General features: G+C 45.8%; 1 protein-coding gene across 1 annotated transcript in view; it reads left to right on the top strand.

Annotated features, from left to right (window-relative positions):
- The window catches only part of man2a1 (mannosidase, alpha, class 2A, member 1), a 48730-nt gene that overhangs the window by 19154 nt on the left and 2836 nt on the right, over window positions 1-26740 (top strand). Inside the window, exons 8-21 of the mRNA XM_012817182.3 lie at window positions 1136-1313; window positions 2552-2748; window positions 11009-11194; window positions 11661-11775; window positions 12423-12490; window positions 13486-13651; window positions 13970-14203; window positions 15090-15212; window positions 16455-16569; window positions 19024-19157; window positions 21163-21304; window positions 22278-22411; window positions 22709-22906; window positions 25361-25474. Coding sequence (XP_012672636.1) covers window positions 1136-1313; window positions 2552-2748; window positions 11009-11194; window positions 11661-11775; window positions 12423-12490; window positions 13486-13651; window positions 13970-14203; window positions 15090-15212; window positions 16455-16569; window positions 19024-19157; window positions 21163-21304; window positions 22278-22411; window positions 22709-22906; window positions 25361-25474 — 2104 coding nt within the window. The remainder of the gene's footprint in view (window positions 1-1135; window positions 1314-2551; window positions 2749-11008; window positions 11195-11660; window positions 11776-12422; window positions 12491-13485; window positions 13652-13969; window positions 14204-15089; window positions 15213-16454; window positions 16570-19023; window positions 19158-21162; window positions 21305-22277; window positions 22412-22708; window positions 22907-25360; window positions 25475-26740) is intronic.

Genomic DNA, 26740 nt, shown 5'->3' on the forward strand with positions numbered 1-26740 from the left:
AGTATATAGAAACACATAAGATATACAATACCTATCTCTGTCTCTCTCGCTTTCCCTGCCTCCCTTTCTTTTTTCTCACTCTCTCTCCCCCTCACTGTCTCATTCTTCCTCTATGGAGGATATTTAGTTTTTCCATCGATTTGTTCTGCTCCGGAGAGTGGCGAGAGTGGAGTCTGTTTATTGCTAGTATACTGTATTGTATATCGCCAACACAATGATTGCTCCCACTTATGGGATTGTTTGTGCAGGGATGATCAACTCAAGAGAGAGTGAGTTCACGCTGATGGAAGTCTGATATTGAAAGACTTCTTTATAGAGAAAGAGCATCCACCACTTTTAGATGGCAGTGGTGAAGGAGGGGGAGGGGGAGAGGTGGGGGTGAACTGTCTCATGTTTTCAAATGATAGGTGCCCACATCCTCTCTGTGCTGCTGTAGTTTCCATAACAAAGCGGGTTGAAAAGAATGTTAACATCTCCTCCATCAGTTTTTACCTTTTTATAACTGCTCGTGAAGTAGAAAAAAAAAACAGAGTAAGAATGTGATTAAAGGTTCCAAACAAAAACAAATTACCAGGATTTTCTTTTGTTTTAAACTTTTCTATCATAAACAGAATGTTATAAAACAGTGTTGCAAAGCTGCAGGTCTGGTCTGCAGTGCCAAGAGGAGAACCTGGGGCGATCAGATAAACTCACAATAAATTGTATCGTATGACCAGGACGAGGCACCCAAGGCTAAAGATACAATCAATAGTGTACATTTACAGTCCCACTGGTGCTTTTGTTTGGACTTTTGTCTGTTTTGTTTGGCATCTGGGTCATGAAACGTTATATTTAGCCGTTTTGCCCTGGTATAGAACGCTCTAAAATGCTTGTGTAGCTCGAAATGATTCTTCTGTGATTCTGTGGTCATCTACATTTGGCTGCCCTTGTTTTCCCTTGTGTATTTTAAGCACATTAAATATGTATCATGAATAAAAAAGAATTGCTATTTTAGTGTGCTGTATACTATACTGTTGACATGGAATGTTATTTATTATATATAAACACAGACACAGACAGAGGCTATATATATATACATCACTGAGTGAGTGTAAACAATGTTTTTGTGAGTCAAATGTTTTTCTGTGTGCCGTAGAGCCCGGATGTTGCTGGATCAGTACCGAAAAAAGTCCAAGCTGTTCCGGAGCAAGGTGGTTCTTGTGCCCTTGGGCGATGACTTCCGCTACACAGAAGCGCTTGAGTGGGACCAGCAGTTCCAGAATTACCAGAAGCTCTTTGACTACATGAACTCTCACCCGGAACTTCACGTTAAGGTCCGATATACTGTACTGTGCATCAGTTTGTCTTACCGAACAAAACTAAATTGGAACGCATTGTACATCATACATTTATTCATTATAAAGCAGCCTTAGTTATTTTTGTCAGAAAATATTGAAGTGCTTCTTTCAGACCATATGTTTGGCTTCTTTCACCATCTTGCTTTCACCTTCTGTTCAGTTTTTTACCAGACTGGTTTGTCAAGATGTTTACATTTTCTTAATGGCAGTTCTGCGCTGCGCCATTCATCACTGTATTTGTTTGACCGTTGGCATGGATCCTAATTTTCAAGTCTGACCACAAATTCCTAGCAAGCTTGAGGTCTTTTGATTAGGCCACATGAGACCATATGCCTGGCTATTTTTGGGTCCAGCCCAAGAAAACTCTGGCTCTGTGATCTGGAGTAGAAAAGCACACAGAAGGTGACTTTCACCCACAAGTCACCAGGGTCACTCACAAGACCCAGGTCACAGCAGAAAATACACTCACTTTCATTTTCTGTGTTTTATTTCATGTGTAACACCCTGACACATTTCCAGGTGTCAGAATTAGTCTGAGCAGAGTAAATAAGACCGATCCTTTGCAGTCACGCCGCATTGCTTTGTGTTTTTATACTTATGTCTGTATGCAGTGGTGTGTAAAACATCTGATATATAATCCTACAGACCTCCCATATAACTCCTCGCTTCTTAGGGTTGCTTCCACGCCTTTCAGACAAGATTATTGCATGTTAAGACTTGATGCCCATGAAAACTGACACGCTCGGGTGTTGGGAATCCAGTGTAGACTCTCAGACTGTTCATTATCTTTCCATTTTAAAGTTTCATATAGATGTGCAGGTTGTTTTCTGTGATAAAAGGAAACCCAACACAAAGGCATTTCATGGCAGCGTGCTGTAGGCTGCTAAACGCGTCTCGCAGCAGAAGAAAGGCCGCCATGTGAAAATTGATTGTCATGTTGCCTTTTCTTTTTCAGAGTTTGATTTATCCTTAATTAACTGAAAACATTTCTCCTGCCATCCTTTGTCAGCTAAGCAATTCATTTGTCACACTTTTCATAGCGCAAAACAAACATACAAACAAACAAAAAAAAGAAAATTCATTCAAAAAATGATTTTTTTTACATTCCAGTGGAAAAGGTGTTCTTATTCATTCCATTCATGGGCTGCCATGTTCCTCCCAGTTATTCCAATGACCGTCTGATCCCCTCTGCCCCCCCACCCCCACCCCAACAGGCCCAGTTCGGCACCATCTCGGACTACTTCGACGCTCTGCGGAAGGCAACGGGCGATGGCATCGGCTCCCCGTCGCTCCCGGTGGTCAGCGGCGACTTCTTCACCTACGCCGACCGCGACGACCACTATTGGAGTGGCTACTACACCTCGAGGCCCTTCTATAAGCGCCTGGACCGCATCCTGGAGTCTCACCTCAGGTAGGGTGGGGGAACTAAAAGACAACTAGTGTCTCTTTTTAGATCTCTTCTTTTTAAGTAGCTTTTTATGTTCCTGTGGCACAACTGGTAGAGCAAGGGGCTAACAACACCAAGACCATGGGTTCAATACCCAGGGAATACCCACTCTGATGATGATGTTTATATGTCTTATGTATTGTAAGTTGCTTGAGATAAAAAAGCATCTGCTAAATGCATAAACGTAAATGCAAATTCTCTCACCTAATCTACAGCTATGTGTGTGTGTGTGTGTGTGTGTGTGTGTGTGTGTGTATGTGTATGTGTGTGTGTTTGTGGGTATGTTTACTGCCGAGGTGTTTTGGTCTCTTGTCAAGAGGAACTGGTTTCAGTTACTGATTTCAATTTCATTCCGCTCCTCTTAATGAGTTTACACAGAAGCGAGAGACTGCACTATTGCACATATTCTGGCGGATATAGGGATCCTAATTTGAACAAATCTTCAGTCTGAGAGATCCCACAGCAAGAGCCAGCCACCAGCCTTCAGAGAGGGGAACAAAACCATCACAGTAGTGTGAAGTGTAGATATTGTGTGCTGAGATCGATTTGCTTCCTTCTGGGGGGAAGAAAGGCATGATGGTGAACAGGATACAGCGTGAACGGACTGTGTGAGTGTGTGTATGTGTGTGTGCCTCCGTCTGGACCGTAGTGTAACACAATGCGACTCCACCATGCGTGGAGTCTCCACCATGCAGTGTGTCTGCATGGAGCATTTCCTCAAGGCTGCCTTGTGCTCAGGCTCAAGCGCAAAGTTTTCCTGGATGGACGACGGGTGCTCTGTCACACCGACAGAATCAAACCAGACCTAAAGCAAAACGTACAGACTCGCACACACACAAAAAAAGAACTGGACAGAGTTCAGTCCAAGGTCCCCTTTTCCGACTTCTTTGCCTCTGTGCAGGATTGACAGGGAGAGGGATTCACAGTGTTTATTTCTGTGGATTTGACGAGCAATGGAAATGAAAGAGGGTGAGAAAAAAAGACCCCCAGACTGGAATGAGCGCATTTAAAGGTTTAAAAGGAGAGAGAGAGCGAGAAAGAGAGAGAAAGAGAGAAAGAGAGAAAGAGAGAGAGAGAGAGAGCAGAAGAGCATCAAAAGGAGGGATAGAGGAGAAAAAGAGCATCAATCCCAGGTGTTGGAGGGGGGCGGGGTGTTATCGTCTTTTCGGACGGGCCGAATGGAGCCCCTGTAGATCTCCCACCTCAGCACAGAGCCGCAGAGGGGAGCGGGGTGATGAATGGCAGCCATTACTGACACCAGTCATACACTGCAGTTTCCTTGTGTGGTGTGGGTGTGTGTTTGTGTGTGTGTGTGTGTGTGTGGGGGGGGGGGGGTGTGTGAGGGAGTTGGAGTGCATTTGAGTTTGTGTGACCGTGTGTGTGATTATGTGAGGAAATGAGTGTGTGTGTTTGAAACTAAGTGTGTGTGTGTGTGTGTGTGTGTGCAGCAGGGGAGCCCATAAGCCTCCGTCAGCACTGTCAGAGCTTTCCTCCTGAGTAGCGGACAAAGTCCAGAGCAAGTGCCGATTTTGCAATCTGTGTTGGCGAACACACACTCTTACACACACCCACACACAAGCACACATATACTGACACACACACACACGTACACAAACAGAGAGCGAGAGATAAGCTGGCGGCCTTATCAGCCTCTTTCTCAGTTAATTGCTTTTGCTGACATTTTGTTTTATTTATAACAGTTGTCTGACTAATTAGTCTCTCGGTGCGGAGGCATTTGTTCCCCCAGACTTGTAAAGGGGGGGGGGGGGGGCATCGACTCCAGCCACCCCCAGGATATCCCCAACCATTCCCCCGTATCCTCCTGCATATTTAGAGGTGCAGGTGTGTTAAAGCGGCGTAATTCTCCATCGTTTCAGTTAGCTTCCTCTGACTGACTGAGCGAAGCCCATCTGGAACCACAGACACACTGAAAGTTCTTGGTTTTTACCCAGCACCCCTAGAGGCACACAGGAGGGTGGGGACTTGTTGGAGAGTCTGCTGCAGCGGCTGGGCCGGGGCCCTTTGGTCAGATAATGAGCAAACGTTTCTCTTTTTTCCCCTCTTCATTTTCCTTTTCTCATACATAGATTGATTACCCACCTCTGTTTGTTGCTGGAGTAAAGGTCCATGCTGGAGTGTTTTGCAGCTAGTGGTAGAAGCAGTCACGACAGTATCCCTGTGTTTCTGTGTGTGTTTGTGTGTCTCTCTCTGTGTGTGTGTGTGTGTAGTGTGTGTGTAAGTGTGGCCCTGACCTCACTTCTGAGTGGAGCCAAAAAGGTGTGTGTGTGTGTGTGTGTGTGTGTGTGTGTGTGTGTGTGTGTGTGTCATCGCACAGCAGTCCTGACCACTTGTGCCCTGTGGCGAGCCGAGTGCTTATTGACTGTGCATCTAGACTCAACCTCAACCAAGATTTTTTTGCTCTCTCTCTTCATGTCACACACACACGCACACAAACACACACGCACGCACCAACATACACACACACAACTGCAGTGTTCGAGGCTGTGACGTGACAAGAGTCTGAATCTGCCTCATAGAAAGGCTACATTGTCAACAGGAGTTCCCCTTTCGCCTCTCAGCCTCTTTCCCTTACTCTCCTTCTCCACCTCTCTATCTCTCTCTCTCTCCCCTTCCCTCTCTCGCTCTCTAACTCTGATACCTGCTCTTCATTCTAGACACTTCATACCATCAGCACTAATCACTTGGCCAAATTGAATGTACAGTACAACTCCTAGCTTTAAGGTAGGGCTGTCAGGGTTGGGGAGAGGGTGTTCACGCACAGTGTGTGTGTGTGTGTGTGGGGGGGGGGGGGTTGAGGTGTTCATGTGATGAGGTGGGGTGATGGGGGGTGGGGTGGGGATTTAGAGGCGGGAGTGGGGGGGGGTGGTGGTTGTAAAATGTCTAATTTTAGACAGGGAGAGAGGGCTCATCAGCATGCAGATGTTACATTAGTGCTGGCACTGAGACGCCTGGCTTTTAGCTCCAAGTAGGGCTCAGCACAGTCAGGGGTCGCCTCGGCCTCCATTTTCTCTCTCTCTCTCTCTCGCTCTCTCTCTCTCTCGCTCTCGCTCTCTCTCTCTCATCTTCTTTCTTTCTCTCTCTCTGTCTCTGTCTTCCTCTCTCCCATTTTTATCTTCTCTCTCTCAATCACTCTCTTTCTCATCTTCTTTCTCCCTCTTTCTCTCTTCTTCTCTCTCTCTTGATCTCTCTCTCTCTCATTTTCTTTCTCCCTCTCTTTCTTCATTTTTTCTTATTGTTTTATCCTCTCGCTGTCCACCCTTGTCATCTGCTCTCTCGCTCTCTCTTTCTCTTTCTTTGATCTCTCTGAGAAAGTTGAGCCTTTGTTTCTCGAAAGAGCATTGCATTCTCGCATCATTACTCAAAGTAGATCGATCGGTTCTTGGCGCATTTTCGCTGTGATCTCAATACGAATCTTAACGATGTTGACTTTTTCATGTGCATTGCTCCACACTGTTAGAGGAAGTGGCACCTTTTAAATACTAGGACCAGGGCTATCCGCAACACTTCTCTGTGGATGACAGACCCCGTCCACTGCCGGAGACGGTAGTGTCGCGGGACTGAGCAACTATTGAAAGCCACTGGGCTAGAAGTGCATTTCCTATACGTTAAAGATCTCCAGTATTCTTTTAATGCATTCTCATTCTTTGAATGCATTGGTAAAGAAAGCCTGGACTGGTTACTTTGCTTACATCATTTCTTCTTTTATTTGAGATTTAGTTTGACACTATTAATAACATTGGTTCACTGACCCTCTCTACATTACCATGTTTCTCTGTCAGTGATTTATAATAAGTTCCTTACTTTCTTTGTTGATAGTAATGGCAATTAGGTCCCGTATTCGTGCTGGGACTTGCCCGTCCAGCTTCAGCCCCCCTCTATCTCCTACTGCCCTGGACTCTTTCCAACCTATCAGCTTACAAGATTGGATTTGATTAGGAAAATGAAAATAGCCCTCTGGGTGTAATACCATCTTCTCTATTTTTAAAGGTTTTGCCAATTATTGCACCCCCCCCCCCCCCCTAAATATCAGCTATTGTTAATTCTTCTTTGTCTACAGGATGTTTGCCTTCCTATTTTAAACATCCTACCATCTAGTCCATAGTAAAGACACCTAACTTAAACTCTGCTGTGTCCTGGAGTTTCAGTTTGGGTCTCAGAAACGGCAGCCTACTGAAACTGATATCAAATTGTATTTGAATGTCCTCTGATGCGAGTGATTGTTCTGTGTTAGTACTGCTCGACCTCAGCTCTGCGTTTGACACAGTAGACCGTCATGTCCTGATTAAGAGCTTACGTGAATGGGTGGGCATATCAGGCACCGCATTACACTGGTTTACATCTTATCTCACAGATAAAAGCTTCTCTGTCTCTTTTGGACACTTTGTGTCTGATTTATCTCCACCCCCCACCCCTCCACCCCCTGTTATGCTTTTTAGATTTGCTGCCCTTGGGTCAGATAAACAGATTTTAATATATTGCGTATCATTTATTTGCAGATGATATCCAACACTCCCTTTCCTTCAAACCTAGTGAGGCGCAAAGGTTATCTACGCTCCACTGAGATTGCCCAAACGCTATCAGGCACTGGACGTCAGAAAATGTCTTACAGCTCAATGCTGACACGGAGGTTCTGATCGTTGCTCCAGACAAGATTGCCCCCATGGTCAAGCAAAGTATTGGGCCACTTTCCTCTGCTGCCCACTCCAACCTGCATAAATTAGGGCTTATATTTCACCAGTCCACGTCGTTTGACATCCATGTTAATCAGTGGTCCAGATCTTGATTATTCCACTTATAAAGAATATTAGTAAACTGGGGTTTGTAGTTTTACACACATAACTGGAGATGCTTAGACGTGCTTTTATCTCCTCTTGGATAGACTACTGTGATGCACTCTTCTCCTAGCTAAGTATGTCTGCCCTTGATCGTCTGCAGGCGATTCAGACTGCTGCTGCTGCTGCCAGACTACTTGCTAGGTCAAATAGATGGTCTCATCTCACCCCTTTACTCATGTCTCTTCACCGCCTCCCTGTTGCGTATAGGATCCAGTTTAAAAATTCTCACTCTAACTTACAGAGCGTCGCACAGTCAGGCTCCTGTATATGTGGCTGATCTACTTCATCCTCATTCATCAGCTCTGTCTGTCTGCTCCACGCTCCCGCCCTAAAGACCTGTGGTGATCTAGCTGTCCGTGTGCTCCACACTCCCGCCCTAAAGACCTGTGGTGATCTAGCTGTCTGTCTGCTCCACACTCCCGCCCTAAAGACCTGTGGTGATCTAGCTGTCTGTCTGCTCCACGCTCCCGCCCTAAAGACCTGTGGTGATCTAGCTGTCTGTCTGCTCCACACTCCCGCCCTAAAGACCTGTGGTGATCTAGCTGTCTGTCTGCTCCACACTCCCGCCCTAAAGACCTGTGGTGATCTAGCTGTCTGTCTGCTACACGCTCCCGCCCTAAAGACCTGTGGTGATCTAGCTGTCTGTCTGCTCCACACTCCCGCCCTAAAGACCTGTGGTGATCTAGCTGTCTGTCTGCTCCACACTCCCGCCCTAAAGACCTGTGGTGATCTAGCTGTCTGTCTGCTCCATACTCCCGCCCTAAAGACCTGTGGTGATCTAGCTGTCTGTCTGCTACACGCTCCCGCCCTAAAGACCTGTGGTGATCTAGCTGTCTGTCTGCTCCACGCTCCCGCCCTAAAGACCTGTGGTGATCTAGCTGTCTGTCTGCTCCACGCTCCCGCCCTAAAGACCTGTGGTGATCTAGCTGTCTGTCTGCTCCACACTCCCGCCCTAAAGACCTGTGGTGATCTAGCTGTTGAAGCCAGAGCCCCTAAACTGTGGAATGCTCTACCCCAGGGGTGGGCAATTCATTTCCCCAAGGGGCCACATGAGATAGTGGGAGTGTTGTGGAGGGCCGGACCAATAGGCTGAACTCAATTCTGCTCAATATAAGTTGTATCTCTTTATAAAAAAACATTAAATTGTATGGTTTTGATTAACTGCTACTGGTAAGAGTAGATGTTGCATTTAGGCTATCAAAAAAATGTGGTCCAGGCATAGTAAAAACGCCAACATTATTTAATCAACATGTAATCAACATTCACCAAAACGATTTTGAAAATGAGCATGTTTTTGCAGTATTAAAGGTGTTCCCAGACGACCAATACACATGGCACACACACACACACGAGAGCAAGCTTGTAATGCAATAGTATAAGTATACAAATTAATAGTAATATCAATTTTTATCAGCGCAAATGGTCGCAGGCACGCCCACACGCACGAATGTAGGCCGCAAACATACGGTTACTTGCCAAAACAATAGAAGACATTTCTCCAAAATACCTCTTTTTAATGATTTTATTGCCGTTTAGTTCTTCACGCAAATGCGAAGCAACCCACCTTCTGACTTCAAGTTTCAATGACTTTCAGTTACGTTAAATGACCGGACTACTTGCGTTGCGGAATGATATGAAAGATGTGAATTATTAGAACACACAAAACCCGTTGCCAATGACAGCAGTCATACATTTTTCGCAGCAGTGAATATAAAGAAACTGTAAACGTTGGGATGGCCCATTCAAATCAACGGAACTTTTTGGAACATTCTGAAGAGCCGTATAATAAATACAGGTATTTACGCTTGATTCCTTATTTATAATTGACCTCCGCGGGCCGCACAGGGACAGCCAACGGGCCGCAAATTGCCCTTGGGCCGCACTTTGCCCAGGTCTGCTCTACCCACATCTTTAAGGTCTTCCATTCTTTTCAAAGGCAGCTAAAGACGTATCTGCTTAGACAGGCGTTTGGGTAATCTGTAATCCCAGGTCTCATTGGTAGGTAATTATTGTGTATTTGTAATGTGTAGTGTGTGTTTTTATTATGTGTGTATTGTGTTTTTGAGGTTTTGTACTTTGGCTCAGGTGGTCACTAGATCTCCTGTGTTTTTCTCTCTTTGTAAGATGCTCTTGTAAAGCACTTTCTGACTTATGCCCCTCTCTCTCTCTCTCTCTCTCTCTCTCTTTCTCTGTCTCTCTGTCGCTCTTATTGTCATGAGACCGATAGTGATGCTACTCATCTCAAGGTCATTTCCTTTCATTTATAACTTCGATGTCTGCCAGCGCACAGGGCTGTCGTCGCTTTGATTTCACGAAACGTTTTGTTGAATTATGTTAGAGGTTGTATCTGGGTCATCGGGGTATTTCAAGTACATGGTTTAGGACCAACCTTGGTAGATTAACTCCGAATAAGTGGTAAACCTTCAAATAGAAGAGCCCTAGAGCTTCATTCTCCTAATAAAACGAAGCCATGGGGCTCTTCTATTACGAGGTTTACCACTTACTCTGAGTTAATTTACCCAGGTTTGTCACTAAACCACGTAATAGGAATACCCCCCTATTTTGTCATGGGCTTACAGGTCATGTTACTCAAAACACTCCCCCCCCCCCCACACACACACACACACAGTACAGATTAAAACGGGAAAAGCATGGATGATGGATTTAAGTGCTACTCAACTCAGGAGACTAACAAAGGTTATACTTCCAACAAAGATGTTTTTCTTTCTTTGTTTGTTTTTCAACTGGACTCGCCTGAACCCCCATTGAGCTCATGATGACTAAGGGTTGATAAGAGCTTCTCTTGGCCCCCTCATCACTCTTCGGTGATTCATTGCCACTAAAGTGAGTTAGGTAGTTTGGCATGGGCGTCGATGAAGCGAAAAACACTGGCTAGATTCGTCGGTTTCGTAATTTGTTTAAACAGTTGCACGTAATGAGTACTTAATCAGTTTAGTCAAAGAAGAGCCCAAAAATGATTTAGGATGCTTGTCAGGTGTGCCTGTATGTGTGTGTGTGTGTGTGTGTGTGTGTGTATGTGTGTGTTTGTGTGTGTATGTGATTTGTCATTTTGGCAGTGTTTGGTTTTCAGCTGTAGTGGGTTTTTGTTGTTTTGACGGTAAGAGCTGTGAAGATCCCAGCAGTTTTATGTGCCTGAGATATGAACGTCGCCTCATCTCTCACTAACTCTAGCACCATCTGTCTGTCTTTTGTCTTTCCTTTCTCTTTCCTTCACTCTCGCTCTCTCTCTCTCTCTCTCTCTCTCTCTGTTCCATCTCTTTCAATCTCTGTCTTTGTCTCTATTAATCTGCTTTCAACTACTTCTCTCCCATCCGTCTCTCTCTCTTTCTCTCTCTCTCTCTCTGCAGGGCTGCCGAAATCCTCTACTCCCTTGCCTTGGCCAACATGAGGAAGGTTGGCAAGTCCAACAACTTCCCAGCCACAGAGTGCTACAAGCTGCTGACGGGCGCCAGGCGCAACCTCGCCCTCTTCCAGCACCACGACGCCATCACTGGCACGGGCAAGGACTGGGTGGTGGTGGACTATGGCACCAGGTGAGCGTACGCGTCTCCCACATCTCATCACCTCAATGCCAAAATATCAAGCGAAAACCAGAACAGAAGACTGGAAAACATAGTTTTTAAAGATGTTGATTCATTTTACAAAACTGGTAGCCTTCCATAGTGATTTAAAGTCAAAACTAAAAAAATCGGCGTAAATAAATCACCCATAAATCACTTTTTTTTTTTTTGACAATTAACTGAAAATATGGTTGCAAAATATTAAGGTGACTCGGATCAATTACTACCTCAGCATGCCTGCGGCGGAATGACTCAGAAAATATGTGTTATCATTCTTAAATCATCTCACATTTTTCCTGCGGTGTCATCTCAAGTCTAGATTCCACCTGTGCCTATTTATCTTGCCTCATTGCCAATCCCCATTCCCCTCGTTCGACAGTAGTTAAGAAGCGGTGGGAGACGTTGAAACTGTCTGAAGATTTATATCTGTCACCCCCAGGCTCTTCCACTCCATTCTCAACCTGAAGCGGGTCATCGTCAACTCGGCCCACTGGCTCGCTCTGAAGGACAAGCAGATGTTTAATCACGACGCGTCCAATCTCTTCCTGCAAATGGTGAGCATCCCCATCCATCAACCGCAAACATCATTAATGGAACTGAAACACATTTTATCCCCGTTGCTTGTTTTTTAGTTTTTTTTTTTCAAATCATTTTTTATATTATTATTATTTATTTTTCAGCAGGCGAGATACAAGTTGAGGCACGCCTTGCTGATAGGAGTTTAGAAATGCTCTGGTTGTGTTTATCTGCTCTTTGAGAAGCATTAATCACTGTTTGATATCCAGCTCTCTGTAGGGATTTTGCCTGTTTATTCAGTCAGTTTCATCAGGCTTGTTATGAATCGAGATTGCTGCTTTGGTTACATTCCCTATTAACACCCTCCCCATAATCCATCTCGAAATTAATTATAATGCATCATATAATGTGTTTCCAACTCTCTGAATATAGCACAATAACATTAGTGAGAGCACAATCATGCACTAATAAGCATTTATGACTGTGGTTTCACAGTAAGGTGTTGGTTGCCACATCTACTTATACTTAGTGCAGGACTAGAAATGTTTGATGTATGTTTCAGAGAAATCCAAACCTTATTTGGAAACATTCCTTATTTGGAAGAGTGTGTTCATTTGTGGAGGTGCTTTCTTGTGTGGAGACCCATCACTCATTTTCCTTTATGTATGATGTCCATATTCACCAGGATGATGTCCAGCCTGCCCAAGATGCCCAGCCTCGCAAAACGGTCCTAAAGATAGGCCTAAACCCACGGTAGGTGTCCATCTGTCCTGTCTGCTGTAGGTTTTTCCTTTATTTTTTCCACGTTTCTCTTTGGAAGTTTGTTTGGCTTTACCTGTGGCATGAAATTCCGTCTCTTGACTCTGGAACGTTCCCCATCATAAAGCATGGTTAGTGTCATATATTATTATTTCGGTATCGCGGCACTTGAACGCGTTATGAAGTACTAACCAGCTTGTGCCATGAAGTGCCGTCGACCTCTCACCCCGACATAATGCATGTCATGTCCCCTCTACACTTCTTTTACAGGAAGCGATTACGCAGAGGGCTGTTGGTGAGGCTGTTAAGTGTGTGATTTAGACAGACGGCCGTAGCCTTTGCAGTCCACTTGAACTTGAGGGGTCTTTGAATGTTGTGACATGATAGTACTGTAACGAGGATGATTATGGTTCCCCCGACTTTACGGTGTATGGCAGTTACACGGCACGCCGTCCCACAATCTATCTGTCACTGCCACAGTGCCATGTGATGCGGGAGGGAGTTTGGTTATTGCATTTGTGCGTGTGTGTGCAAGTGGAGAAGCGATGGTGTGTCTCCCCATGCATGAGTGTTTCAAACGTAAGGTGCACTTCATGGCGTTTGACACGCTCCCATGCACCTGCCTCTAGCTCTCCAAGCCTGATCCTTTGCTTGTTTGTTTTGCCTTTTCCATATCAGAGTGGACATGGTCTTAATTTACATCAACACAGCACAGTTCATATTACCAAGCTCAACTCAATGCCTCAGGCTTTCAGCAGGCTTTTTCCTGCCTGTGTGTTTTTTAGCCAGATCCTGGTTATGTGCTTCATATGCAGCTGTTTACAGGTTGTGTGTGTGTGTGTGTGTGTGTGTGTGTGTGTGTGTGTGTGTGTGTGTGTGTGTGTGTGTGTGTGTGTGTGTGTGTGTGTGTGTGTGTGTGTGTGTGTGTGTGTGTGTGTGTGTGTGTGTGTGTGTGTGCGTGTGTGTGCGTGTGCTGCTCCCTCCATCAGGTCCCTAGTCATCTACAATCCGGCAGACCAGGCGCGGTCGTCCGTGGTAACCGTGTACGTGAACACTCCTCATGTGCGCGTGCTCAACACTTACGGTCAGCTGGTCAGAGTTCAAGTCAGCGCCGTATGGGAGGACACCACCCAAGTGTCAAAAGAGGCCTACCAGGTATGAACAGACACACACACACACACACACACACACACACACACACACACGTGGACAAACACGATTCATCATTCTGAATCATCATTATGTTGTTTCATAAAATTGTAACTATCATTCTCATTCGAGGTAATTACAGAGTAACAATTCCTTATGTGTCCTGCTGATAACTGATAACTGGTGTTTTTTGACCAAACTGTCACCACTGGTCATTTAATAACCTATTTTGTTTCCTTTCTGTGTGCGTGCGCGTGTTTGTGCGTGTGTATGTACACGTGCGTGTGCGTGTATGTGCCCGTGTATGTGTGTGTGCGTACACAGTTGTCTTTTGTAGCACAGGTGCCCGCTCTGGGACTGAGTGTGTACCAGCTCTCTGAGGGGGCGGAGCTGCAGACAGAACTCTCTCAGTATGTGGTCCTGCAGCAGGGCAACGAGCTGTCAATCAAAGGCGCTGAAGACTTCCACGTGGCCAAGTCCCAGGTCGAGACCGAGCCCATCATCATTGAGAACGCCCACCTGCAGCTCAAGATCTCCCCCTCCACCGGCCTCCTGGAGGTGACACAGCTGACCACGTCTTCATGCGTCTCCACTTGTGACTCTCACAGATACTTCACTTACGCACTCACACTCATACTTCCACATACACTTTCCTTTTTTAACACATGCAGTCTTTCTTTCAGCTAGGGAGATTCTCTCTATCTTTCTCTCTCTCTCTCTCACATGCACACACACACACACACACACACACTCACGCACACACACACACACACACACACACACACACACACACACACACACACACACACACACACACACACACACACACACACACACACACACACACACACACACACACACACACAGACAGACAGACACAGACACACACTTGACCATCTTATACCGATTTTCTCCCTCTTACACATTTGCTCAGTCTAGCCATGCACTCAACCTAGTTGCTTAATGTACTTAATCAATTTAGTAAATGTATGCTTGTTGATTACTCTCTTACATGCACACACACACACACACACACTCACTTTTGTCGTACTCACACTGACTCTTAGTCTCCTCTAATCACTTCTTGCGATTAATCGGGATTAATTAAGGCTGCCTCTCTGGTTGACTCCCTCTCTCGTTCGCTAATGCACACACGCATAACAACGCAGAGAGGGAAAGAGAAAAGCACCGTCTTCAGAACCAACCCAGAAAGAGAAAGAGAGGCAGAGAGAGAGAGAGAGGCAGAAAGAGAGAGAGAGGCAGAAAGAGAGAGAGAGAGAGAGAGAGAGAGAGAGAGAGAGAGAGAGAGAGAGAGATAGAGAGCCTGAGGGCTTTGTAAGCACTGCCGCTGCACAGCATAGCTCTTGCTTTCATGTCGCCTCATCAGCTAAAGTCTGTGTTGTTTTCTCTCTCCCCCTTTAAAAAAACACCCTCCACCCCACAGAGACTGAGGCTGAAGGAGGATGGTGTGGAGCAACAGATCAAAGTGGAGTTCGTCTGGTACGGCACCACCAGCAAGAAGGACAAGAGCGGGGCGTACCTGTTCCTGCCCGGTGGGGAGGCCACGGTAAATACCCCACCACGCCGGCTAGTTTGCCGGCCGATGCTGTGCCACTGCTGGTCATCAGTTTGTACTGCCACTGTTGAATTAATTCTCCTGTGTGTCTTCATTCCTCTATGTGCTCATGTCATTGGAGGTGTTATGACGTATGATATGTTTATTATCATTTTATTATATGTATGCTATTAATGTATGCTGCTTTGTATGACAAGTGGTCAGGAACATTGATGTGACGTAGATATTGGGTCAAACACATCTTTCAAAATAGAAAGCGGGCCCCACGCAGAGTAAGAAATCAAAGATCAAACCGCAAGCCAAAACAAACAGCTAGAATATGCGCATAGTTGTTTTCAATCATTTAATAGCGGTTTAAAATGTTCATACAGGACAAGTCTCTACCAAAACACCCAGATCTACTCCATCAGTCCACATGCTGGACATGGGCTATACCTTTAACTACGGCTGAATGAACAAGCTTGGACTTACAGTCTTTATAGTCCTTTATGCACCTTTATGTCATCACAGTGCACAGATGACATATGTTTGGTTACAGCATCATGTAATAAATCAATCTGTTGTGTGCAGCGGTACAGTAGCCCTCATCTAGCCTCTACGCACCTGACAGCGTTGTTTGTGGGGAATCTAAAGAGAAACTATTTTTATTTAGAGATCAATGACAAAGCCATCACCACTTATTCAGCTGCATGCTGATACGGTGTCAGCATATGGTTTGTCTTACACTGGGGAGGCTGGAGAGACTGGCTGAAGACAGCGTTTATCCAGTTTTCCCACACCTTGTGCATTAGAGTTAGCAGCTTCAGCTTAAATACCCCCTTTGGCATGTCCCCTGTGTTTTCTGTAGACGTGTATTGACTGATGACAGATTGTATAAGAGCTGGATAGATTAATACAGGTCCCCCAACCGACCAAGTGTTTTCATATACATCCATTTTCTCAAAGGGAGGCAGACGTTAGTATTATCCCTATCATCTAGACAGTCTGTTCGACTCGAGTCTGTGTTTTTAAGTTTGTGAAGGTTGTTGGAGAGTTCTTTGCCAGAGCCATGAGCTCACACACACACACACACACACACAGAAAACCATACACTCCCGCGCCACACAAAAAAGTGAATGCAGTGAATAGGTCCAGACAGCTTGCGTAATTCTCTCAAGACGTCTGTGATGCTGCTGTGAGGGTGAATTTATGAGGCTGATTTGATTCTCGTTGATTCCCCCCACCCCCAAACAGCCATTCAGCTCATCCAGGCCGCCAGTGATCAGAGTCACCAAGGGCTCTGTGTTCTCGGAAGTCACCACCACCCTATCACACATCACACACACTGTGCGCCTCTACCACATCCAGGGTAAGGAGTGTTTGTGTGTTTGTGTGTGTGTGTGTGTCTGTTGTGTCTGTCTGTGTGTTTCTACGAACGTATGTGTGTGTGTGTGTGTGTGTGTGTGTGTGTGTGTGTTTCTGCGTACGTGTGTATGTATGTGTGTGTGTGTGTGTGTGTGTGTGTGTGTGTGTTTCTGCATCGGTGTGTGTGTACGTGTGTGTCTGTGTGCATGCGAGTGTATGTGTGTGTGTGTGTGCATTTATTTGTATTTAATCAGCCTATTCATGCTCAGGCTCAGCTGTTCTGCTCTGCTGGCTCCCTGCTTTCCAGAGCCAGTCTGAGACCTATAGCCACTGGATAATAACTCCATAAGCTCAGCCTCGAAATCATTTTCTCTCTCTTTATATAGAAACACATGAAAGAATCCCAAGAAGAAAACACTCTGCTGGCTTCATAAAGTGTAGACTGTCACATAGAATCAAACTCTTTCAAGTGTCAAATTCAAACAAAAAAGCAAAAATTCAATTTAAATTCACTATCAGCCATGTTGGCTCTGTGTATGAGAGTGTGCTATAGAGCCCTGCACACTGTGGACTCAGTGGCTTCAGTGTGCTTGATAGTTGAGTAGCAGTCCAGAAACTGCCTCCTGCTGAAGCAGGGGAGGGAGCGAGACAGGGGGAGGACCGGGTAGGGGGGGGAGTGCGGCAGGCTGCCACTTTACCTCCTCTGCTTTCTTAACAACCCCCTGGGAGGGTTGGAGCCGCGTGTGTTCCAGCAGCAACCACAGCCTTAGACACACACACACACACACACACACACACACACACACACACACACACACTACATGCACTACATGCACACACACCACACATACATGAAAACATACACGTATGGGCACACACACCCACTCACATACACACGCGCAAACACACAAAAATAAATGACTGAAAACCCACATATGGATACAAACACACACACAAACCCATCCAAACAGCAGCAGCCGGAGCAGAGCAATCACAGGCAGCAGACTGCTACAGCAACCCCTGGGACCCAGGCTGCGGCCATGTTTACTCACAGAGAAAGCAGAGAACTGTCATTGAGGGGTAGTGCTGTGGTTGGGTTGGGGAGAGGGGGCGGAGGGGGACAGACACACAGACAGGTGGGGTACAATAGAGAGAGAGAGAGAGACAGACAGAGAGACCAAGAGCGATGGATAGACAGAAGGACAAAGAGACAGGTGGAGAGAAGGACAGAGGGAGAGCTATAGAGAGAGAGGCAGAGCTATAAAGAGAGAACCACGACAGACAGACAGACAGACAGACAGACAGACAGACGGAGAGTTAGAGACAGACAGGTGGCCAGAAAACAGTCTGATAAAAGAGAAGGCGCCTAGCCCCTTCTTTTCCAACACAATACTTTTCTTTTTTTTTTGGTTTATCCTCTCTTTTTTTCCTCTGTCCATTTTAACGTCGAGGCGAGGCGAGGCTGGAGAGTGATTTGGTGTTTGTTTCCCGGCTGGCTTCCCAGCCGGTCCTCTCAGCGCCGCATCGGGGGATAGCGAGCACCGGGAGGGTGCCTTAATTTAGCTCTCCCCTTGAACTCCTCTTCAGCTTCTCCTCTTTTCCTCTAACAAGCGCAAACGCCTAACCTTGGATTTGTTTTTATTTTCCGCTTGAAAGGCGCTGGGGGCTTTTGAAATACGGTGGGCTGTATGTTAAAGCCATTCTTCGCATTCTTTGATAAACAGTTGCGAGAAAAAAAAAGAAGTAGGCCAAATTTGTTTTGCTCCCTCAAGACTAATTAAACTAGGTAGAGATGTGGTTGCCAAACAAGGTGAGACGTTTCTTCCATAAATTGTCAAAAAAGAGTCTTCTATTTTAGATCCTCCATAGGAGAACGAATTGACTTGGTCGCTGATTAAACACCTTGTGGGTTTAAATTGCCCACAGTGTTTTTGGCCCCTAAATAAGAATGTACTTATTCACCAGCACTGTCAGAAGATTGAAGGCTGGATATAAGGTATGGGGTCTACAAGGAGTATCTGTTAGTATCTGTCTCAATGCAGTACATGAAAGACACTGCAGTGAAGACACATTTAGATAAGTCTGCATTTGTTTATACATGAGAGGAGTGTGTGATATGTCTGGATGCTAACAAAGGTCCAGTTTCCAAATAGCCCTAAATCCTGCTGGTTATGCTACACTGCTCCTTCAAGTGTTCTGTCGCAATGTATTTGTTCTGGTTTCTGAATATATTTCCATATGCATTCAAAGTCTGAATAAGCTCCAGTTTACCTAGGATCCATTTACCCAGAGCGACCTGTACACTGCTCTTGTGTACCAAGGGTAGATTTAATTGCGGCTGACCCTGATAACGGAGTCAGACACATTGTTACTGTGCCAGGGGTGGCCAAGATGGAGGACAAAACTGGTTCTGTAGCCCGTACCAACTTTTTAATCCCCCCCCCCCCCCCCCCCTCAGGTGTGGAGGGCCAGGTGGCAGAGATCTGTAACTCTGTGGATATAAGGGGGGAGTTCAACCGTGAAATTGCAATGAGGATAACATCAGACCTGAACAGCAAAGATCGATTCTTTACAGATCTCAATGGGTTCCAGGTAACTATTTAATACATACCTAAGTACATCTTTCTCTGTGTGCAGTCTGTCTGTCTCTCTCTCTCACACACAGACACACACACACACACACACACACACACACACACACACATACAGGCACAGACACACACACACGTCTTTCACATAATTTTTTTTATTCCCCACTCTCTTTTATTTGACGCAAGAGTGAATTCATTTCCTCAACCAGATCAAACAAGGATCAAAAGCTCGACTGTTGTGATCTCAGACATGACACAGAATGATCTCCCCAACACCCTCTTCACCTAAGCCTCCACAGGTTTTCCCCCCAGGATTCTCGAGTCGGGTAGCGTCGAAGATTACCCTCACACATCAATTGACCCGTTAGGACGCACACCTTACAGTGACGCAGAATGTTTAAGTAGAGGTGACAAAGGGGTTGAGTGTTCCGTGGTGTGTGTGTGTGCGCTCAGAGCAATGTTCTTACTGTTCATGACATCTTGTACCTCATCAGCATGTACGTACTCACTGACTAGGTTTTAATCAACCAAAATGTAGGTGTCTCTTCTGCAACTTGTGAGTCATAAGTGTAAAACAAGGTTGAATCCCACGGTGCTGAGAAACCTCAAACGAATTCTACCTTTTTTCCACATTTAAAAAGATCAAATGGAAATTTTAAAAGATTCAAATTAAAAACAGAATTGAATTTCATGCATTGTTTACCGCTCAAAACCTCACTGAGTGTGGACAGGTGTCTGTCATCCTGATCCACTCACATTTAAGGAAAAATAAATCTCACTTCATGAAATCCTTCATTTCTTCTCTGACTCACATACTTGTCAGTGGAGAATTAAAGGTGATTAGCAACAATCAACATTTAATTATGTTATCACCAAAACCGGCATGTCCATGTAAAGATTTGGAGACTCCCACTCTCCCTCTTCCTGGGTGGTTGGGAGTGTGGGAGCTCCAGGGCTTGAGGAGATTTCCTTTTGATCTCCATAAGATTCTTTGCCACCTCTTACAAACATGCCTTAGAACATAATGCCTCTAAAGCTATTCCATTTCCCCCTCTGCTCAACTTGTAGTTTTTCCCCTCTCCTTTGAGAGTTTAAAAAAGTATATTATTTCCCCTTTTTTTTCTCTCTCTGACTTCCAACCCATATTTTGAAATCTCTCTCTGAGCCCCTTTCACAAATGAAACCCATTAATGTATCAGATTAAAAGCAACACAGAGTAGATAACACATTTTCATTCCCGCTCAGTCTGCCATAACGGTCAAGTCTCAGTTGTCGTGTATTCCCATCTGACAGTACATTACTGAACACTACAGAGTGCTTACGCCATGATCTGTGTAAACCGGCAAATCCAGATTGTTGCTAAAAACCCAAGCTGAGACATTAGCTAGCTAGTAGCTAGACGCTAGCCACATGGCACCAGGTGAGATGAGTCACGTCTCTGTTGAGAGAGTTCTCTTCCTGCTTCTGAACATTTATTTTGTTACGTCGCACTGAATCATCTTTTATGTCACCATGAGCACCGTCACGACCAGTCACAACATGTTTATCCATATGGTTCCAATGCCCACTGGCGCCATGGCAGAAGATTATTGTTAAAGTCACTAGGTTGTCTGGAGATTAACGGTTCGACTTTACCATTTTACTCCCATTCCCACACGTCTACAATCACAGCATAATAGCGACAAATAACCGCCGTTCAGTGGGAGTGGGAATGGGGTACTGGGAGTACTGGGTCTTTTTCTTTCACATCCTCCTTTCTCCCCTCTATCAGTCTGCCTACCCATATCTGTACTTTTATGAGTTCTCTCTTTCTCTCTCTCTCTCTCTCTCTCTCTCTCTGTCACTCGCTCGCAGGCACACCCTTCATTATACGTATCCCCCTCTGTGATGTCTGCACAAGTGGGTGTGTGTCTGTGTGTGTGTGTGTGTGTGTGTTGGTGCATAGCTCATTCTCACCCTTGCTCTCCTTTGCTCTGCTTTGTCTTGTTTATGGACACGTTGGACAGATCCAGCCCAGGCGGACGATGGCCAAGCTCCCTCTGCAGGCTAACTTCTACCCCATGAGCAGCATGGCCTACCTGCAGGACCCCAGCTTCAGGCTCAGCCTGCTCTCGGCCCAGTCACTGGGGGCCAGCAGCCTGCGGAGCGGTGAGGGCCCCCACTAAACCTATCCAACCATCCCTCCCCTCCCCTCACTCCTGCTCCCCTATAGTTTAATGACCCATTCAGGAACCCCCCCCACACACACACACACACAAACACACACACACAAACACACACACACACACACACACACACACACACACACACACACACACATTCAAACGGTCACTTACTCACACACACACACACACACACATTCAAACGGTCACTCACACACACACACACACACACACACTCACTCACTCACTCACTCACTCACTCACTCACTCACTCTCTCACTCAGACACAGGCACGCATACACACACACACACACACACACACACACTCACACACATACACAGACTCTCTCAGAAAGTCTCACAAACACACCATCCAGACATATATGCCACTTTCTCACAAATGTGGGGAGCATAGCATTGAGTCACACTTAAATGGAATAGGCCCCATGCTTGCCTATTAAATTGCAAGCCTAAAGGACTGTCCACACTGCCAACAATAACGATAATCACCACTGTAACTGTAACAATATGAGCGTCCACACTGACCACCTTTGGGGAAAACATCTCAGATAATGGGATGCCTTTAAAATTCGATGGATTCTGACTGGCTCTCAGTTTTTTATTGTTCACACAATCGCTCTAAAAGTGATGCCCAACGATATCATTCTTCATGTCATTATTGTTACAGTGGTGTGGACGTTGCCATTGTTATGAGCTAGAGCGATATTTAAAACTGTAGTTTTTACAGTTATTGTTCTAGTTATCGTTGGCATTGTAGATGGGCCTTATCAGTATCTGTTGGGTGCCTTCAGTCCCTGCTTCTGGATGGAAACCGCTTCAACTGACCCAGGGCAGTTACGGAGGGGCCAATTACTGAGTTGGATGAAGACGCCGAAAACGTCAGAGCATCAGCAGAAAAAATACCTAAACGGAGTCTGCTTCTGTGTGCCCCTGTTCAGGCCAGCTGGAAGTTATTCTGGACCGGAGGCTCAACCAGGATGATAACCGAGGCCTCGGCCAGGGCGTCCTGGACAACAAGGTCACCGCCAACGCATTCCGCCTCCTGCTGGAAAAGACGAGCTCAACTGAGGAGGTAGGGTTCCGCCGGCATGTTCTTTTTTTTCTTTTTTCAGAGAAGCACTTGAAGGCTCTCAGAGAAGCGTGCGTCTGTGAGAGCATCTGCTTGAATGGGGGGTGGGTGGACAGAACACTCAGACATCCAGGAAGCCTGACTCCTTTATAGCGTATTCTTTTCAACACGATAAGTATACTCTTCATAAGGTATGTGTCTGTGTCTGTGTCTGTCTGACTGTCTTTGTGTGTGTGTCTTTGTGTGCGTCTGTGTGGGTGTGTGTGTGTGTGTGTGTGTGTGTGTGTGTGTGTTCATTAGCCACAAGCTGAGGCCAGCACTCCCTACAGCTTCCCTTCTCTGCTGAGTCACATGTTGTACATGCACCTCAACCACCCGCTCATCCCCATGGCGACCGGCCTGGACACGGCTGAGGTCCCCCTGTCCCCCTATGCTCCTCTGGAGTCCTCGCTGCCCTGCGATGTCCACCTGGTCAACCTGCGCACCATCCAGTCTAAGGTACAGTGCCACTCTTCAGTGTGCTGCATTTCACAAACGGCATCTAGCATCAGTATAGTCAGTATAGACACTCATGCCATTAACGCACTGACACTTCTCCCTCCCTGAATTGTGATCAAATTGCAGTCTTGTTCAGTAATGTATATCATCGACTTATTTTTTTACAAGGTGTTTAGTCCTATTCATGGCATGGTACTTCAGTTCTTACTGAATCCCAATTAGTGCAGGTTTCTGTCTCAATTTCCAGATTAGAGAGATTCAGACGGATTGTTTAGAGATATTTTTAAAGTTGAAGTCAACTAGCCCCACCTGGGACCTGTTTTCAATCAGTGGCTTGTGTATGGCATCCTAGGTTACTGTGGTAGCTGCAGGGCACCTGCAAGAGGTGTTGATGGAGCCGAGCCGATAGCTGTCCATCTCTTCTTACCTCTCCAGTGCAGACTGAACTAAAGCATTATGTAACCAAACCAAAGCCTCATAGCACTCCCATTCAGCAGGGTTTGTGGCTTACTCTCAAGCTCCAATATCATCTCAGCCTTTTCAGTAGGGCTGGGTATTGGCACAGATGCCCTGTTTTGTTAAGATTCTGATTCACAAGCTAACAATTCGATTCAATTCAATTCCAATTTTGATATCGATAGGACTGAGGTATGTATTACTATATAGTAGCTTTCCATATCTAGAGGTATGTTTAAAAAGATCTAAAGTAGGGTTTAGACTTTAGATTGTAATATATTTCTGGCCACCGGGGGATTGTTCTGCATTCCCATAATCCCTGTCTTGTTACTGTTATTGCTCCGTAATTAAAGTTTTAGGACCGAGGAAATATGGTAAACAACTTTATTTTTATCATAAGTTAGGACACTTAAAAAAGTGCTGAAAAACAGGACTATCCAGGGCAAAACGGGACGTATAGTCACCTTACTCTAAAGGGAACACAAATGTACAAATGTAGAGTCACTGGAAACAAATTGTGAAAACCACTCAAGAAAAGGCTAAAAGCTTGTATACCAAAGACTTTTTATTGGAGGCACACATGGGTATAGTTACTTTAACAGTGAAAAAATTGATGTAACAGAACTGGTAATAATTATATTTTCTTTACTATGATAGTTTGATAGCCTAACTATGTTTAACCCTTGCGGAAATTATCATAGAAAACCAAAATAAAATGAACAGCCTACTTCACAAGCTCGAAGAAGTAGAGCCAGCCTCTAGCGACACCCCCACCATTCCATTCAGTTTGGTTCATGCTGTGCGTTTTAGCTGTTGATTGATGTGCCATTTCTCCATGTCAGCGATGGCCTCCTAATTGCTCAGAGGGGAGGGGGGAATCTGCAAACCAATTTATTCAATTATTAATTAAAACAATCCGGCAGGCCATCCAGACTGACTGCGGGAGGAAAGGGAGCAAGCAAATGCACTCAGAGAGCCCCTCACACACACGCACCCACACACACACACACACACACACTCATACACACACACACACACACACACCACAACGCCCGTAAATGAAGCCATTTAACACAATGGCTGCAAGCTCCTTTAATATTCCCTCTTATCTCTCCCAACGAGGTCTTTTCAAAGGCACTTGGCAGCTCTGAGCCAGGGCAAAAAAAAACTAAACAAATGGGCCCTCCATTCAGCTGCCTGGTTACAAAACAAGGTGCATTTCCTTGAGCAGACTTGTTTGGGAGTTGACGAGCAGACAAAGAATTTACTTAATAAGTGGTCTGTTTCACTGCTGAGTGCATATTAAGGAATGTACACTTCCATAGGCTGGATGATGGAACACCTTTAACATCTAGACTTGGACCTCGCACACTAAGGGTTTACCTACCTACACGCAATAGCTTTAGCCTCTGAAATGACCCCTCTCATGGGAATGGCACTGCTAACTAGCAAGGGACAATTTTGAGTCACATGCACACATAGTCCTTAACACATAGTGTAACACATGCACACATAGTCCTGAAGTCACATAACTTTTAAGTCTCCATTACTGATACTTTCAGATAGCAAGAGATCTGTTCCTGAACAGTATCATCTCTCTAAATGTACCCTAAACCATCTCAAATAAACTAATAGAGTAAAGCAACTGCAGAGTAAACATCTCTAGGTGGATCAGCGAAGTTCATCAGCTCATTCTAGGTGAGTATGTTCTCTTAAGCGTGCGTCTGCTGGAGGTGGGTAGGGACATCAGTGCTGCGCATCCCACATTCCGGTTGACCTGAAGTAACCGCACAGCAGAGGGAAAGAGGAGAACTCAGGAGCAGCTGAGGAGAGACACCCAGAGAGGGTGGGGGTGGAGGTGTGTGTGTGTGGGGGGGGTGCCCTCCATAATTGGCCCAGTGTTGTGGTTTACAGGGAGGGAACAGTGGGGTGTTTTATATGAGGGAAGCTTCAGAGTTTCAGCATCTCTCTCTCTCTCTCTCTCCGATGCGTGTGCAGGATGAGGGGGGAGGTCCATCCGAGGAGGCTGCTTTAATTCTGCACAGAAAAGGCTTTGACTGCCACTTCTCCAGCAGGAACACTGGCCTACTGTGTTCGACAACACGTGGCAAGGTTAGAACACACACACACACACACACACACACACACACCAAACCAAACCAAAACACACGCACACACATACACTTACCCAACTGAAGGACACACACACTCTCACACACTCAAGGAAGTAATTGTGTTTCCATTTCCATCACCGTCGCCCTAATTACATTTGAAGTAGAGGAGCTGTGGAGGATTCGCTCACTCCCTCAGCCTCTCACTGGGGGCAGGCAGGCAGGCAGGCAGGCAGGCAGGCAGGCAGGCAGGCAGGCAGGCAGGCAGGCAGGCAGGCAGGCAGGCAGGCATGAGATGCCACTCGTGTCCCACAGTCCCAGCTCTCTCACAGGTATACTTTACCCCCAAAACATCCCAGTCATATGAAAGGAAAGCAGGGCCTTGGGTTTAATCATTAAGGTGTGTGTGTGTGTGTGTGTGAGAGAGAGAGTGTGAAAGAGGGATGGAGTGTGTGTTTATAATCGTGTATGAGTGGAGGGGGGTGGGCGGTTACGCACAGAATTCCCAAGCCTCTCTCCTCGTATGCTATCTCCTCGGCTGTTTTGATGACACCGCCGTGACTCCGGCCCAGAATAAACACACGCCGGGGCCTCTGGGAAGGGGCCCTTCTCAGTGGAGAGGCAGCTGCTGAAAGGATCCACTCTGGATTCTCACCATAAAGACACTGGGGGATCCCCCTCTCTCCTGCTCCGCATATCATCAGCACCACCCCGCCCATGCCAGCCCTATTTCCATTAAACGTTGTTCACTATGAATCTATGAATGATGTATGAGCTGCGTCCTTCTGTTGTGGGTTGTGCCATGCATTGGAATTTTGGTAGGCCACTTTGAATGTGGAAATATGTGTGGGTTTATGCAAAGGACATTGTATAATACTCTGAGGCTGTGGTCGGATAGTCAACAAAAATGACGTCCTATGTCCTCTCCTAACCATTTTTTCTTGACCTTGACCATGGAAAGCGTCATGAGGTCAAGGAAAGATGTGAAGTAGAAATCATTAGGGAAAGACAACCGCGGTGCTAAGAGAATCCGACTGCACTTACAGTAGGCTACTACACTGCACTTACACTAGGCTACTACACTGCACTTACACTAGGCTACTACACTGCACTTACACTACGCTACTACACTGCACTTACACTAGGCTACTACACTGCACTTACACTAGACTACTACACTGCACTTACACTAGGCTACTATACTGCACTTACACTAGGCTACTACACTGCCCTTACACTAGGCTACTAATTATGTGGAGGCAGATGT

Source organism: Clupea harengus, chromosome 12 (genome assembly GCF_900700415.2).
Source record: "Clupea harengus chromosome 12, Ch_v2.0.2, whole genome shotgun sequence".
Lineage (NCBI taxonomy): Eukaryota > Metazoa > Chordata > Actinopteri > Clupeiformes > Clupeidae > Clupea > Clupea harengus.